We start from the raw sequence: 16,068 nt of genomic DNA, 5'->3' as shown, positions 1-16,068 counted from the left end.
CCTTTTCACCTCCTCGTTCTCCTTCTGCTTCGAGGGGCAGGGGCTGTAGGTGCCCCAGCTCACCACGCCCACCTGGGGAGACAGACACGGGGCTGGGACCCAGGCATCCGGGACAGCTCCCCCCCACCTGCACAGCTCCCAGCCCTGGGGACAGAGAGGATGGGACCCAGGCGTTCGGGACAGCCCCCCCCGCCCCACGGAGAGAGAGGATGGGACCCAGGCGTCCAGGACAGCCCCCCCTGCCCCCCAACAGACACAGCTCCCAGGCCCAGGGAGAGAGAGGATGGGACCCAGGCGTCCGGACAAGAAAGCTGGGGGGAGGGGCTTACCAACCTGGAAATATCTCCTCTTCTTCTCCAGGAACAACCCCCCCCCAGATTCACCTGTGGGGGGAAACCAGAACTCAGACCCACAGGGGACAGATCCCCTTCCCTGCCCCCCTGAGCCAGCCAGTCCCTGCCGTGGGGCCGTGGGAGCCGGCGCCCCCTAGAGGGGACAGGCCCTGTGTCACCTTTGCAGGTAGACGCCTCCTCCGAGCCGCCGCTGGCCTCCTGCCCAGAGCAGAGGAACCGGTCGGTCACCACCTGGGACACGTCCGACACGTTGGCGTAGATCATGCCAGGCTGGATGGCGCCACCAATGCACGAAGGGCGCTGGGGGCGAGAGCCAGGGCTTAGCCGGGCACCAGGACTCCTGGGTTCCCTCCCACCGCGGGAGGGCAGGACTCCTGGGTTCTCTCTCACCTCCTGGAGGGGGGTCCCCGGACTCCTGGGTTCTCTCCCACCTTGGGGGCGGGGACAGGACTCCTGGGTTCTCTCCCACCTCGGGGGGGGGGGGGCAAGACTATTCACCCCCTAAACCCCTCCCTGCCCCCCGGGGCCGGGCGCAACTCGGGGGATCCCCGGCACCCGCGTCCGGTCAGCCCCTTCTCTTCGCCCCCTAAACCCCTCCCTGCCCCCTGAGGCCGGGCACGACTCGGGGGATCTCCGGCACCCGCGTCCGGTCTTCCCCTTCTCTTCGCCCTCTAAACCCCTCCCTGCCCCCCGGGGCCGGGCGCGACTCGGGGGATCTCCGGCCCGGCGCAGGGGAAGGAATTTGTCTGAGGACATCGGGTTTCTGCCGCCCGCTTGCGTGCGTGGGACGCGCTGCTGTTGGCTCCAGCCTCGCTCTTTGGCCCGCCTGGGAAGCGCACTCCGTTTCGTTCGGATTTGAGGGTATTTTGCAGACACGCCTAAAAATCCCGTGTGGCAATGAACGGCCGGCGCCGGCGCTGGCCCCGGGTCCGCGGTTGTGTGTGCGGCCAACGCGGCGGGACTAGCACGGCTCCGGCGAGCGCCGGCTCCACTGACGTTCTGGCAGGGGCGGGCAGTGGATAATTCCACAGAAGGAACCGGGCCGCAGAGGAACAGACGCTGAACGCACAGAGCAGCCCGACCTCCCGACCCTGGCTCGGCCCAGCACAACTCCCAGAGCCCACGGCCCGGCCCGTCTCCCCAGGGAGAGGTCACAGCGCCAACAGTAACACAAGCGTGTGAGTGCGTGTGCACGTGCGTCGGGGTGTGTGCTAGGGAGACTGGGTGTGCGGGTGTGTGTTGGGGTGTGTGCATGAGTCTGGGTGTGTGCGTACATGTCGATGTGTGTGCATCGGTGTGTGCATGTGCGTGCCTGGGTGTGTGCAAGGGAGACCATGTGTGGTTGGGGGGTGTTTGTGTGCGCATTGGGGTGTGCAAGGGAGACCGGGTGTGTGTGCGTCAGGGCAGGTGTGTGTCGGGGCGTGTGCGAGGGAAACCAGGTGTGTGCACGTGTTGGGGTGTGTCCACGTGTGTCAGGGTTTGTGTACGTGTGTCAGGGTGTGTACATGGGAGACGGTATGTGTGTGTGTGCGCGCGCGTGTGTGTGTCGGGGTGTGTGTGAGGGAGACCGTGTGGGTGTGTGCGATTGAGACCAGGGGTGTGCGTGTTGGGGCGTGCGAGGGAGACTGGGGCTGCGCGTGCACGTGCCAGGCCGTGCAAGGGAGACCGGGGGTGCATGCGCGTGTTAGGGCGTGCGAGGGAGACCGGGGGGCGTGTGCGTGTCAGGGTGTGCGAGGGAGACCGGGGTGCATGCGCGTGTCAGGGTGTGCGAGGGAGACCGGGGTGCATGCGTGTGTCAGGGCGTGCGAGGGAGACCGGGGTGCATGCGCGTGTCAGGGCGTGCGAGGGAGACCGGGGGCGTGCGCGTGTCAGGGCGTGCGAGGGAGACCAGGTGCACGAGGGTGTCAGGGCGTGCGAGGGAGACTGGGTGCACGAGGGTGTCAGTGTGTGTCTCTAAGCCGAGCTCTCCCCAGCCTGCTCAGCCCAGCACCCGGGCAGCTCCCGCTCCAGGCACAGCTGGGCTCCCCTGCCCCCCAGCTCAGCAGAGACGGGGGGCATGGGGGACACACACCCCATCAGCCCCTCCCCCCCAGCTCTCCCTGAGCAGCTGGGACAGGGGCAGCATCTTCTCCCTGCTGCAAATGGCCCCCCAAATGGGGCAGGAGCCAGTGCCCCCCACGGCGCCCGGGACAGACCCCCCCCACTCTGGGGCACAGGGCCCCACCTACCGACTTTTTGGTCTTGATTTGCACGTTTAACCTCTGGTTGGCCAGGGAGATGAAGTGGGCGGGGACCCGCTCCAGGCCCAGCAGCTCCAGCTCTGCAGGGCAGACAGCCAGGTTAGGGCAGGACGCCTGGGTTCCCTGGACGGGCAGCGGGGGCCGGGGCCGGGATGCCTGGGTTCCCTGGACGGGCGGCGGGGGCCGGGGCCGGGATGCCTGGGTTCCCTGGACGGGCAGCGGGGGCTGGGGCCGGGACGCCTGGGTTCCCTGAATGGGCGGCGGGGGCTGGGGCCGGGACGCCTGGGTTCCCTGGAATAGCAGGGGGGGTAGTGGTTGTGGCAGGGAGGGGCTGGGGCAGGACTCCTGGGTTCATTCCTTGGAAGGAGGGGGTGGTGGTTAGAGTGAGGGTTAGTGGGTGTTAAAATCAGAGGGGGCACATTCAGCACAGAGGTTTTCACGTGGGGCCATGCCGGGAACTGGCGGATCGGAAGTGGGTGGGAGCCACCCAGGCCCTGCCCCTCCGCGCCAGGCAAGCCGGGGCGCTGGCTGGCAGCCGTCCCTGCCCTGCCCCCCAAGCCGCCCGCCTCCGCCCGCCGCTCCGAGCGGGGCCCCCACGCCCCAGGCCCCGCCCCCGCCCGTGCCCTGATGCCCCTGCCCGCGGAGCCGGTGCGGCGAGACGCTCCCGGGGGCGCCAGGCTCGAGGGACGCACGGGGCGATCACGGCCCCTGGGACGTCACACTCACCGTGATCCCTGCACGTTGCCCCCTGGGGCTTCTTCAGCGCTCGGTTCGCTCGCGTCGTGCAGGGCAGGCAGATGGGTCTGGGGAGGAGACAGATGGGCGCTGAGCTGGGGCTGGTGCCCCCTAGAGGGGCCAGGCCCCTGCCCCATTCCCCACCCCCCTGAGCCAGCCAGTCCCCACCCTGGGGCCGGGTGGGAGCCGGTGCCCCCTAGAGAGGCCAGGCCCGGTACCCCATTCCCCGCCCCCCCGAGCCAGCCAGTCCCTGCCCTGGGGCCGGGTGGGAGCCGGCGCCCCCTAGAGGGGCCAGGCCCCTGCCCCATTCCCCGCCCCTCTGAGCCAGCCAGTCCCCACCCTGGGGCCGGGTGGGAGCCGGCGCCCCCTAGAGGGGCCAGGCCCCAGCCCCGCTCTCACCTGACCCGCCCGGAGAACTGCACGGCCTGCTGCAGTTTGATCAGCGACACGTCGTAGTCGTAGTATTCGGGGATGCCCTGGCCGGCCTTGGCCGTGACGTTGTACCATGGGTGGTCGATCCTGCGCTCGATGGAGATCTCCGGCCCTGCCCCGAGACACAGCCTCAGGCCTGGCCCAGCCCCACGGGATGGGCCCCCAGCCTGGACGCTCCCCCTCGGGACACGGGGCCGATTCGGGGGCTGCTCCGTGCGCCTGGGCCCGGTCAGCTTGGCAAAGAGACGACCGAGGGGGCTGGAGAGCGGGACCCGGGGAGTGTATTCGCCCCTTCCCGGAACGCAGGAACCAGGGGGCAAGCGAGGAAGTGACCAGGCAGCGGGCTCCAAACCCACGCAAGGCATCGCCGAGCGCCCTGACAACCTGTGGAACTCACTGCCGGAGGTTGCTGTAAGGCCAAAGCTCCGGGCGGATGGGGCTGTGGGTGGCTACTAGCCGGGATGGCCAGGGACGCAGCCCTCGGACTGCCAGAGGCTGGGACTGGCCGGTGGGACGGCTCACTCGCCATCTGCCCTGCTCTGTTCGTTCCCCTTGTCGGCCCATGGGGCCGTTCTCCTGCCCGTCAGTGAGGTCCAGGCCAGCCAGGGGCCGGGCAGGGGTGCGGTGAGGGGAACGCAGGGCCCAGGTCGGAGCTGAGGAAAGGTCGGACGGGGGAGAAGGGCCCGTGCTGGAGGCGACTCTGCCAACGGGCGCGCACCAGGAAAGAGGCTAGTGGTTAGAGCAGGTGGCTGGGAGCCAGGACGCCTGGGTTCTCTCCCGGCCCTGGGAGGGGAGGGGGGTCTAGTGGGTTGGAACGGGTGGGCTGGGAGCCAGGACTCACCCTTATCCACTTGCACTCTCCAGAGGGAGGTGTCTGTCACCTGGTTGAAGCAGTGTGCGGCTGTCAGGACCCACGAGTCAGAAAGCAGGGACCCCCGGCACGAGGCGCCCGTCCTCCCCTACGGACAGGGAGAGGGTGTGAGGAGCAGGGAGCGGGGCGGACTGACCTGGGAATGGCGTCTGCTTTTCCTGGGGCTGTCTGCATGGGGGATGGGAGAGCAGGGGGTGACTCCCCTTGAGTGAGGATACCTGAGCACGTAACCTGAGCCGGGGGTGCGGGGGGCGAGGCGACACCTTGGCCCGGGAGACTGGACAAAGGGAGAGGGGGAGCCGGGGGGAGGGGGAGAGAGTGGCTGGAGGAGGTTTTAGTTTCAGTTTGGGCTGTGTCATGGAACGCAGGGAACCCCAGGGCTGGGGTCTGAGCTCCCTGCCCCCCAGAAGGACTTGACTGAGGGGTTCTGGTTGTACCTACAAGCTCTGCTGTAGACTGCGTTCCTATTGTCCAATAAACCTTCTGTTCTACTGCCTGGCTGAGAGTCCTGGGGAATCCCAGGAAGAGGGGTGCAGGGCCCTGAGTCCCCCACACTCCGTGACAAGGGGCAAATGCAGGGAGGGGCCGTGGGAGGAGCACCCCCACTCCCAGCACTACCAGGGGGCCCTGCAGTGCTCACAGCCCCCCCGGGAGGGAGGGAACGGGACTGTCACGGAGTGTAGGGGGACACAGGGCCCTGCACCCCCGGCTTCCTGCGATTCACCATGACTCTCAGCCAGCCAGTAAAGCAGAAGGTTTATTTAGACGACAGGAACACAGTCCAAGACAGGTCTTGCAGGCACAGACAACAGGACCCCCCTCAGTTGGGTCCATCTTGGGGTCCCCGGGCACCCTAGCCCCCTTGGGAGGTCAGAGCCCCGTCTGCCTCCCAGCCATTCCACCAGCCAGCTCCTGAAACTCTCACTTCAGCGACTCCTCCCACAGCCTTTGTTCAGTTTCCCGGGCAAAGGTGTCACCTGGCTTCTAACCCCTTCCTGGGTTCTCACGTTACATGCTCAGGTATTCTCCCTCGGTCAGTCTCCCCTCCCCCAATGCAGACTATCCTAGCCACACTCCCCTGTCAGCATTTACAGACCACAGTAAGAACAGTCCCAGTTTGTCACAGGGACCCAGGTGTCTGGGACGGTGGTTCCACGCCCCAGGGAGGGAGCGAACGTGACAGCACCCCCCAAGAAGGCTCAGCAGACAGACCCACCTTGATGACCACGTGCCAGGGGTTCTTCTGCTGGTGCGTGGCGCTCTGCGAATCATTCCCCAGCCCACAGAGATCGTGGATGTTTTTGGTGTCTGTGCCATGGGGGGGGGGAAGAGGGTTAGTCCTCGGGGTCACTGCTTGCCATGCCCCTCTGTGTGACCCCCACACCCTAGGGTGACTGTCCTGGAAGACCCCCAAGCCCACATGGCCCCATAGTCCCAGTGGAGCCCCCCCCAAACTGGTGCCCCATGGGAAGAGACCCCCCCGCTGGCTCAGTTCCCCTCTAGGAGAGACGCCCCCACCCAGTTCCAGACACGGAGACGAGACTTCCCAGCCCTCCTCCTTGGCAGCTTGACTAGACAGCCTGCAAAGACGAGGCCCCCGCGCTGTGACAGGGGGACACCGCGCCCGCTGTCGGCCTCGACATACCCAGGACATCCTCGAACGCAGCCTTGAGATTCTGGCTGGAGTCCATCTTGAAGGCGTGCCTCTCCCCTTCCTTCTTGGAAGCAATCTCATTAAGGCCATCCCAGTCCACCTCCTGCGTCCCAATCCCAAAGGCATAGATATCTAGGAGGCAAGTCAAGAAACTGCATGAGGGCACCGAGAATCTGAAGTGTTTGGAGCTGGTGTTGAGGCTGGAAGGTCACTGGAGAGCCCTGTCCCTGGTAGTGTGGAGTCTACAACCAGCAGTGGGCCCAGAACCAATAATTAGGGCATTTTGGAACCCAGCAGTGCTTAGAAATGGTGTTGAGGCACCTAGAACCTGCGCTGATGCACCTAGAACAAATAGGGCAAATAGCCCAGCAGCAAGGCACTAGGACTTATACTGTGGTGCCTAGAATTGGCATAGTGCCTAAAACTTATTACTAGGGCATAAGAACGGCCATACTTGGTCAGACCAAAGGTCTATCTAGCCCAGTATCCGGTCTTCTGACAGTGCCCAATGCCAGGTGCTTCAAAGGGAATGAACAGAAAAGGTAATCATCAAGTGAGCCATCCCCTGTTGCTCATTCCCAGCTTCTGACAAATAGAGGACCTAGGACCATCTAGGACCTAATAATGCCTAGAACCAGTGTTGAGGTACCTAGAACCCAGAGTAGAAGGAATCGGCTAGTGAGGAATAGGGTGCACAGAGGAACCTGGAAATTGTAGCATATAGATGCTAAAATTGAGTTATCATTATTCATACCTATAATTGGCACCTAGAATCAAGAAAGCAGAAAACTTGATAGCAAGTTGAGCTACTCAAAAGTGTGGAACATCCCTCCCCCTGAACAAAGAAAAATGACCTTTTGGGTCAAAAATTTTCAGCAGGCAATATCTCTTTTCAGTTAAAACTGAAAAAATTGGCAAAAATTGAAAAATACCCAGAAACTTCTGAAGAAAATTCTTAATAAAAGCCTTTGTTGCTTTCATCAAAACTTTTGTGTGGGAAGAAAACTCATTTCATAGCCAGGTCTGGTCTTGGGAAAACAGAACAAGTGTAGTGGTACCTAGAACCAGCAGTGGTAATATCTTCATAGAGGAGTACTATTGGGATACCCAGAAGAGATTAAATAACCTGTTAGGTAGCAGGACTAACACAGAGGGTATCCAGAATGTATGTAGACACATCTAGAACCAATGTTGCAAAGAACACGCTGCTGCCATGCCAACAGGTGATATTAAATCATCTAAAACCAACAGTATAAATAACCTGTTGTGAAGGCACTGGGGTATACAGAGTTGATATAACACCAAGACAGAGTATACTGGGCTGGTTAGGCTTGGGCTTAAAGTGTCTGGTACCCCTGTTGAGGCACCTAAAGCCAATAATATAAATAGAATACTGATGCGTCTAGAACTGGGAATTCCCAGATCCCTGAACTAGTTTTTAGGCACCTAGAACTCGTAACACCCGGATCCTGGCATTGCAGCGCCAAGGAAGATATTGACAACTCTAGAATGGGAAGTGCCAAGATCCTGGAACTGTGGCCACAGCCAAGTAATGAAGCACCTAGAACCGGCATTAAGGCACCTAGAACAGGTAGATCACATCAGTGAAGGACTGCAACCATCACTGGAATGGACCCAAGTGTGTTGGCAGACTCACCTAGGTAGTCTTTCCTGTCTGGCTTGATCTCTAGGACATCTTCTATCTTGGCTATTGCATCCTTGGGGGATCCTCCCATGTTGTATTTGCCTGAAACAACATCCTATGGGTTAGCAGATATGACCCATTCCCTTCCCCCAAGACAGGGGCACATTGACAAGGGGCTATGCAGTTGGGAAGCTTGACCTGCACCCACTGAGAATGGGGATCAGATAACCCTTTTCCTGGCCCCCAAAGAATGGAACAGTCACTCCTCACCATCTGTCAGCACAATGATGGCATGCCGGATTGTCTTCCACGCATCTGGCTTGCCCTGCCGGTCAAAGGACTGCTGCTGGAACAGGATCATGTTATACACCTCCAGCAGCGCTGCTCGGATGTTGGTTCCAGTCCCGTTGCCATGATCTGCAAAAGGATAAAATACCCCACATACCTAGAACTGGTGCTAAAGCACCTAGAACCCAGGATATAGTGAAGCATCTGAAACCCATGTGGGGGAGCCTAGAGCCAGTAATGACAATAGATGGAATAGATCTATCTAGAACTGAATTCCAGAGGTGATGCGTGAGGGGGCATGTGGGATCACGTTCCTTCCCCCCCGCCAGATTTGCTGCTTGGCTTGGACAGAGCATGCTCACATGGACTGAGTATGCTCAGTAACACTGCTGAAGCCAGCTGCCCTCGCTCTGCTCCCTGCCCATCAGCAGGCATGGGTCGTCTCTGCTGGTGTTGATGCATCTAAAGCCTTAAAGGAGGTGCGGCCATTGAGGCACCTAGAACCTATAATACCCATAATGCGTGTTGAGGCATCTAGAACCAACAATGCCTGTGACTGGGGTTGAGGTGCCTAGAACCAATAGTGTCCACAAGTGATGCTAAGTCATCAAGAACTGACAGTGCCCTGGACTAGTGTTGAGGCAACTAAAATTCTAGTGAGATTAAGGGCTGGTACTGAGGGCACCTAGAACTTAACATTTCCTCCCACTCAATTTCACTCGGCATTTTCCTTAGGTTGGGGAAATTAGTTCTCTTTGAAGCACTAAATATATATATTTCCATCTGGGACTGTCTCTGTTTGCTCATATTGAATGCAATCAGGTCACGATCACTGGTCTCTAGGCAACCACCAACTTCCAGTCCAGTGATCAATTCCTCTTTATCTGTCATAGTAAGATCCAAAATAGAGTTAGTTCATGGTGGGTGCGATACTTTCTGAGTTAGCAAGTTACATTCTATTATTTTTAGAAACCCTAATGATGGTTTATTACTGGCTTGACGTGACCACCAGCGTCCATCTCCCAATCTGAAAGCAGGTGTTGAGGCACCTAGAACCCAAGTAATATCCAGGGTCCTGAGGCACCTAATACAGGGCGTGAGTGGTATTGACAGCCCAAGACCCCCATACATTAGGGAGGCCCCGTGAAGAGGAAGCATGCAGGACCTTGAAAATTCATCCCCGTCTTTATCTTTCTGATAACCGCATCCGCGTCAGAAGCTTCGGGATCATGAATGGAAACGATTTTCTTGGGCTTGGTGGCGTAGGAGATCACAGCAAAGCTGGACGCTACTTCAAAGCTGGCAATCTGGAACGGGTGAGAGATAGGGAGGGAGGAAGAGGAGAACAGCGTATGAGAAAGAACAGAAAAGTGAGCTCTGGCAATGAGAGACACCTAGACCCAGTGCTGAGGGGCCCAGAGCAGGTACTGAGGCACCTAAACCCAACACTGAGACACCTAGAATTTGCAGCACGTGTGGCTGGTATTGAAGAATCTAGAACCAAGGCAGCGATACCTAGAGCTTGCAATGTCCATAAGGTGTCATTGTAGGTAGAATCAGCATATGGGCACCTAGAGCTTGCAGCAGCGAGATTCCTAGAACTGGGGTAGAGGCACCTACAACTTGCAGCACTCATTGTTGGCACTGAAATACCTAGATCTGATGTGGGAGAAGCTACAATTTGCAGTGCCCTTGGCTACTATTGAGATACCTGGAACAGGCATGCAGGCATCTAGAACCTGTAGCATTCATGGCTGACCTGTGGTATGTAGCGCCTGCGCACAAGCCTCTAGAACTTGCAGAGTCCATGGCTGGTGTTGATGTACCTAGAACCAGCATGCATGTGCACAGAACTTGTGTCATCCATGTCTGGCAGTGAAGAACCTTTGAGCTGACATACAAGGACCTAGAACTTGCAGCATGCATAACAGACACTGAGGTGCCCAGAACCATTGTAGACACCCCTAGAAATCGCAGTGGCCATGGCTGGTGTTGAGCCGCTTAGAACCAATGCTGAGACATAGTCCCTGGCAGTGGAGCTGCCGCCCCCACCCCGGACTCACCCGGTCCACAATGTTCTCCACCCATTCCTTGAAGATCTGGAAGTTTTCTCTGTTGACGCTCTTCGAGGAGTCCACCAGCAGGTAGACATTAACGAAGCTGTCCTCGCTAAGAATGAGCCTGCGGCCCAGGAATGTTGCTGGGCAGGGGAATCGGGAGAGGTCATCCGCAACATCCTGGGGAGAAGGATCCCCCTGTGTGCCCCACCTCCCTTAGTACCAACCCCTACTCCCTCAATTCCCTCCTCTCCCCACTGCCTCTTGCTACCCCCATCTCTTGGACTCCCGCCCCCACTGCATCCTCATCGCCCCGCAGAGACCACCTGTGACGAACTGGGACTGTTCTTACTGTGGTCTGTGAATGCTGACAGGGGAGTGTGGCTAGGATGGTCTGCATTGGGGGATGGGAGACTGACCTACGGAGAATACCTGAGCATGTAACATGAGAACCCAGGAAGGGGTTAGAGGCCAGGTGACACCTTTGCCCGGGAAACTGAACAAAGGCTGTGGGAGGGGTCGCTGAAGGGAGAGTTTCAGGAGCGGGCCGGTGAGGTGGCTGGGAGGCAGACGGAGCTCTGATCTCCCAAGGGGGCTGGGGTGCCCGGGGACCCCAAGATGGACCTAACTGAGGGGGGTCCTGTTGTCTGTGCCTGCAAGACCTGTCTTGGACTGTGTTCCTGTCGTCTAAATAAACCTTCTGCTTTACTGGCTGGCTGAGAGTCATGGTGAATCGCAGGGAGCCGGGGGTGCAGGGCCCTGAGTCCCCCACACTCCGCGACACCACCCTCTCCCCTTGGTCCCCACCCCATCAGAATCCCCCCCAGGGCCTGCCTCCCCCCACACTCCCAGGCAGACTCACGTGGCTTTATGATGGAGGCGTTGAGGCTGGAGGAGGCCGAGGAGCTGGCCAGGCCCAAGACATTGGAGAAGGAGGCTCCGAACTCGGCCCCGACGTCCTCCACCCGGTCGTAGGAGAAAGGGGCTGCGCGGGCAGGGGGAAGCGGGGCCCCTGTTAGCCAGGCAGCGGGGTACACGGCGCCGGAGGTGGGGGGGAGACCGAGGGTCAAGGAGGGATGGGGAGGGGGACCCTGGGCAGGTGGGGGGGGAGTTGTGGAGGTGGGTGAAGGAGCCCCAGGGGTGGGGGAATCTGGAGGGGGTGGAGGGCCAGAAGGGGGAGCCCTGGGCCAGGGATGTGGGTGGGGGTGGGGAGGAATCACTCACCTCTGCAGCTGGGCTCGGCCCCCGACCACTCCCCAGCCTCGGTGCAGACACGCTGCGCGGACCCCACCAGAGACAGCCCCGCCTGGCAGCGGTAGGAAACCCGCTCGCCCAGCCGGTACCGGCTGCCGCTCTTCGTCGTCCCGGCCGGCACCCCGGGGTTGGGGCAGTGCTCAGCTGGGGGCAGAGAGAGGTGAGAACGGCCCCCGAATCCCCAGTCTCCAACCCCCCGGGACCCACCTCCACCCCTGAGCTCCCTGGGGACATGGGGGTGCTTGGGGCATACAGGGGGTATGGGGGCTCTCGGGGGCGCAGGGGGATATGGGGATACGGGGGAAATGGGGTGCTCTCAGGGGTGCAATGGGGGCTCAGGAGGCTCTCGGGGGCACAGGGGGATATGGGAGAGAGGGGAAATGTGGGGCTCTCAGGGGTGCAATGGGGGCTCAGGAAGCTCTCGGGGGCGCAGGGGGATATGGGGCAGAGGGGAAATGGGGGGCTCTCAGGGGATATGGGGGCGCAGGGGGATGGGGGCTCTCGGAGATATGGGGGTGCAGGGGGATAAGGGGGTCTCACCTCCATCATCGCAGGCAGGGGTGCCCCCGTCCCAGTGCCCGTTCCCCTGGCAGGTGCGCTGGGCCGGCCCCCGCAGCATGTACCCGTCCAAGCATTCGAAGGTCAGGATGCTGCCCACAGGGTAGGACGCCCGGCGCGGCTGGAACGAGCCGTTCTCGAATGCCAGTTGCGCCGGGCAGCGGATCTCTGAAACCAGAATGGAACCAGAGTGGAGAGAACCCAGGAGTCCTGGCTCCTGGCCCCCACGCCCCACTAGACCCTACTCCCCTCTCAGAGCCGGGGATTGAACCCAGGAGTCCTGGCCCCCACCACGCTCTAAACACTAGCCCCCACTCCCCTCCCAGAGAACCCCGGTGTCCGGGCATCCTGTACCTCGGCAGAGCGGCTGGGGGAAGACGGAGCCGGTGGGGGTGCGGAGCGTGGTCCAGCGCCCGTCGTCCTGGCAGAGGCGGCTGCCCAGTGGGTAGGGGTAGAAGCCCGGGGGGCAGGAATAGGTGAGCACGCTGCCCGGGCGGTACCCGTCCGACAGGGCGAACGTGCCATTGCGGATGGCCACGTCCTGGCCACAGGAGGGCGCTGCCTCCTCGGGGGGCTGCGCCCAGGCACCTGGGGAGACGGGGAACAGGCAGGAATGAACGCACGGCCCAAGGGAGGAGAGGGAGAGATTCGGGGGGAAAAGGAGAGAGAGAATGAGAAAAAAAGAGCAGAGATGAGAGAGAAGGAAGGGAAAAAAACAAAAGAGAGAGAGAAGGAAGGAGAGACTGAGAAAGGGGGGAAAAGAAAGAAAGAAAGAAAGGAAGGAAGGAAGGACGGACGGCTTGCGAGAGGGGAAGGAAAAGGGAGAGGGATGGAGGCAGAAGCCGGGAGCGAGAGAGAGAGGGACGGGCTGCAGGATGGGGGGACAGGAAAAGGGGAACGAGAAACAGGCCCAATGAAGGAGTGCAGGGAGGACATTTCGCCCCCCCCCCGCACGCAGCTCGACCCCCCCGAACTCCCTCCGCGCCCTCGCTTGCCCCGTCCCTGGGGGGCTCCATGCCCCCCCCGTACCTGGGCGGAGGGCGAGCAGCAGAAGGGCGCAGAGGGAGGGGGCCATGGTGGGTCCTGGGGGGGACCTGCGCACCTGCTCCTGGCCTGGCGGCTCTGCTATGGGGAGCCTCCCCCGTGGGGCCAGGCCCAGCCACGGGCCCCTCCCCCCCCAGGCGATAGGGCTGGGCTCAGGCTGGCAGCGCTCCCTAGGGGGAAGGGCCGGTGCCCCCCCTGGGGTGGCGGGGGGGTGGTCTGGCCTTGCGGCCCCGGGGTCAGGGGCTGTTTGTTTTGGTGACACACACGGGGCTGCACAAACAACGGCTCATTTCCCGGCTCCCCGGTTAATGGGTACAGGATTAGTGAGCCCCGAGCCAGCCCTGCGGCCCCGCCCCCGCCCGGAGAGAACCCAGGAGTCCTGCCCCCCCCGCATCTGCTCTAACCACCAGACCCCACTCCCCGCCCGGAGCCAGCGAGAGAACCCAGGAGTCCGGGCCTCCACTCCCCCCACTTCAGAGTGGGAGATGGGGGAGGGGCACATGTGTGTGTGGGGGGGTGGTTTCCATGGTGATTTTATGGGTAAAAAATTTCCCTCGTCCCCCCCGCCCATCTGGTGCTTGGCGCCGTATGATGATGTCACTGTTCTTAAAGGGGAGGATGGAGAGGGGGAATTAAAGGAGAGAGAGGTAGCCAGCAAATCCCCAAGTGCCCCCAGCTCCCACAATGCACTGGGGCTGCCCTCCCACGCACCCCCAGTATCCCACGGTGCACCGGGACTGTGTCCCCCCACGCACCCCCGTCTCCCATGATGCACCAGGGCCGCCTTCCCCCAACACCCCTATCTCCCATGATCCACCGGGGCCACCTCCCCCCGTCTCCCATGATGCACCAGGGCTGCCTCCCCCCAACGCACCTCCATATTCTATGATGCAACAGGGCCTCCACCCCACACACACCCTGTGACGAAGTGGGAATGTTCTTAATGTTTTCTCTGAATACTGTGTGAGTGCCTCAGTTTCCCCGTTGCATTTCTTAAGTATCTAGGTGGTGGGATAAGGGTGTGTGAGAGTTTCAGTTTGGAGCTGGCTGGGGAAATGGAGTGGGGCCCAGACGCAGCTCTGCGCTCCCTGGCCCCACGATGGACCTGACTGAGGGGTCCTGGTCTCTGTACCTACAAGCTCTGCCCTACGCCGTGTTCCTGTCGTCAAATAAACTTTCTGTTTTACTGGCTGGCCGAGAGTCACGTCTGACTGCGAAGTGGGGGTGCAGGACCCTCTGGCTGCCCCAGGACCCCGCCAGGGCGGACTCGCTGTGGGAAGCGCACGGAGGGGCATAGGCTGAATGCTCCCAGGAGAGACCCAGGAGGAGAAGCCGTGTGAGCTTCTTGCCCTGAAGACGGTCTGCTCCGAGGGAGAGGAGGCTCCCCAAAGTCCTGACTGGCTTTGTGGGGAGCAGTTCCAGAGCATCGCCTGGGGACTCCCTGACACACCCCCATATCCCACTATGCACCGTGGCCGCCTCCCCCCACGCTGCCCATATCCCATGATGCACTGGGGCTGCCTCCCCCCCAACAATCCCCTGTATCCCATGATGCACTGGGGCCACCTCCCCACACATACCCCCGTTTCACACTGGGGCCGCCTCCCCCCAACGCACCCCCATATCCCACGATGCACCAGAGCCACCTCCCCCCAACGCACCCCCATATCCCACGATGCACCAGAGCCGCCTCCCCCCAACGCACCCCCATGTCCCACAATGCACCGGAGCCGCCTCCCCCCAACGCACCCCCATATCCCACGATGCACCGGGCCTCCACCCCCCACGCACCCGGGTATCCCATAATGCACCAGGGCCTTGCCCCTCCACGCACCCCCATCTCCCACGATGGACCGGGGCTGCCTCCCCCCACGCACCCCATCTCCCGTGATGCACTGGGGCCACCTCCGCTCACGCACCCCCGTATCCCACAATGCACCAGGGCGGTGGGGCTGCCAATCCCCCCCTCATTGTCCTCTCCCCTCCCTTCGCCGTTTACTTTTCATCTGGCGGACAATAATCCCTCCCGCCGGGTCCTGCCCCTTTAAGGGCCCCTCGCCTCGCCTGGCCCCTTTAATTCCCTTTCTCTGGAGTTGGCTCCTTGTGCAAAAATAGAAAAACCCCCAAACCCCCAAAGCGAAGCGAGGGGCGGAAATCCCGGGGGGCCGGGACCCGCGGCCGCCTGCAGGTGAGGGGGGGCCCCGGGGAGTAGGGAGGGGCGCAGTGGGGTGGATGCAGTGGGGGAGGGGTGCGCTGGGGGAGGGGTGCGGGAGGCTGGCTGCGCTGGGGGAGGGGTGCATTGGGGGGCGTGCCACGGGGCAGGGGGTGCAGTAGGGTAGGGGAGCAGGGGTGGGTGCAATGGGGGAGGGGAGCGGGAGGCTGGCTGCGATGGAGGAGGGATGCATTGGGGGAGGGGCGCAGTGGGGTGTGTGCAATGGGGCAGGGGGTGCGATGGGGGAGGGGAGGGGTGCAGGGAATGAGTGCAATGGGGGAGGGGTGCATTGGGGGAGGGGAGGGGAGCAGAGGTGGGTGCAATGGGGGAGCAGGGGCTGAGTGCAATGGGGGAGGGGTACATTAGGGGAGGGGAGCAGGGGTGGGTGCAATGGGGGAGCAGGGGGTGGGTGCAATGGGGGAGGAGTGCATTGGGGGAGGGGCACGATGGGGGAGCTCTGGCCGGGGGGGTTCAGGGCTGCTTTGCAGCTGCTCAGGTGGGTGCCTGAACCCCCCAGACGTGGGGCGCGGGGCATGCAGGCAGCCGGGGCTGGCAGGGTGGGCTGGCCAGGTGTGATCGAGGGTCTGGGGGTGAAGGGGGGAGCATGAAAGGCAGTAAGGGGGTGTCCAGCCTCAGCTAACCCCTGTCCTTCCTGTCTGCCTCCAGCCCGGCCTCACCTCGAATCGCCCCCCGGCTCCCCCTTTCAGCCCCCCAGCTCCCCCCAG

At 61.8% G+C, this 16,068-nt stretch overlaps 1 protein-coding gene across 1 annotated transcript; it reads right to left on the bottom strand.

The window, feature by feature from the left end:
* Nucleotides 1-3: 3 nt before the first annotated feature.
* Nucleotides 4-13,279, bottom strand: LOC112124721 (complement C2-like; the record flags this gene model as incomplete). Its single annotated transcript, XM_026658608.2, has 18 exons — nt 13,117-13,279; nt 12,442-12,675; nt 12,070-12,255; nt 11,500-11,673; nt 11,138-11,260; nt 10,282-10,418; nt 9,384-9,525; nt 8,201-8,347; nt 7,943-8,032; nt 6,277-6,417; nt 5,848-5,939; nt 4,602-4,719; nt 3,728-3,872; nt 3,320-3,396; nt 2,582-2,673; nt 512-653; nt 334-383; nt 4-72 (listed from the first exon to the last, which is right to left on the bottom strand). Coding segments are annotated over exons 1-18 (2,205 nt in total), but the record flags the coding sequence as incomplete, so codon positions are not given.
* Between the last annotated feature and the right edge of the window lie 2,789 nt (nt 13,280-16,068).

This window comes from Terrapene carolina, unplaced genomic scaffold (assembly GCF_002925995.2).
Source record: "Terrapene carolina triunguis isolate 2854851 unplaced genomic scaffold, T_m_triunguis-2.0 Scaffold474, whole genome shotgun sequence".
Taxonomy (NCBI): Eukaryota; Metazoa; Chordata; order Testudines; family Emydidae; genus Terrapene; species Terrapene triunguis.
This window is presented reverse-complemented; position numbering and strand designations above follow the sequence as displayed.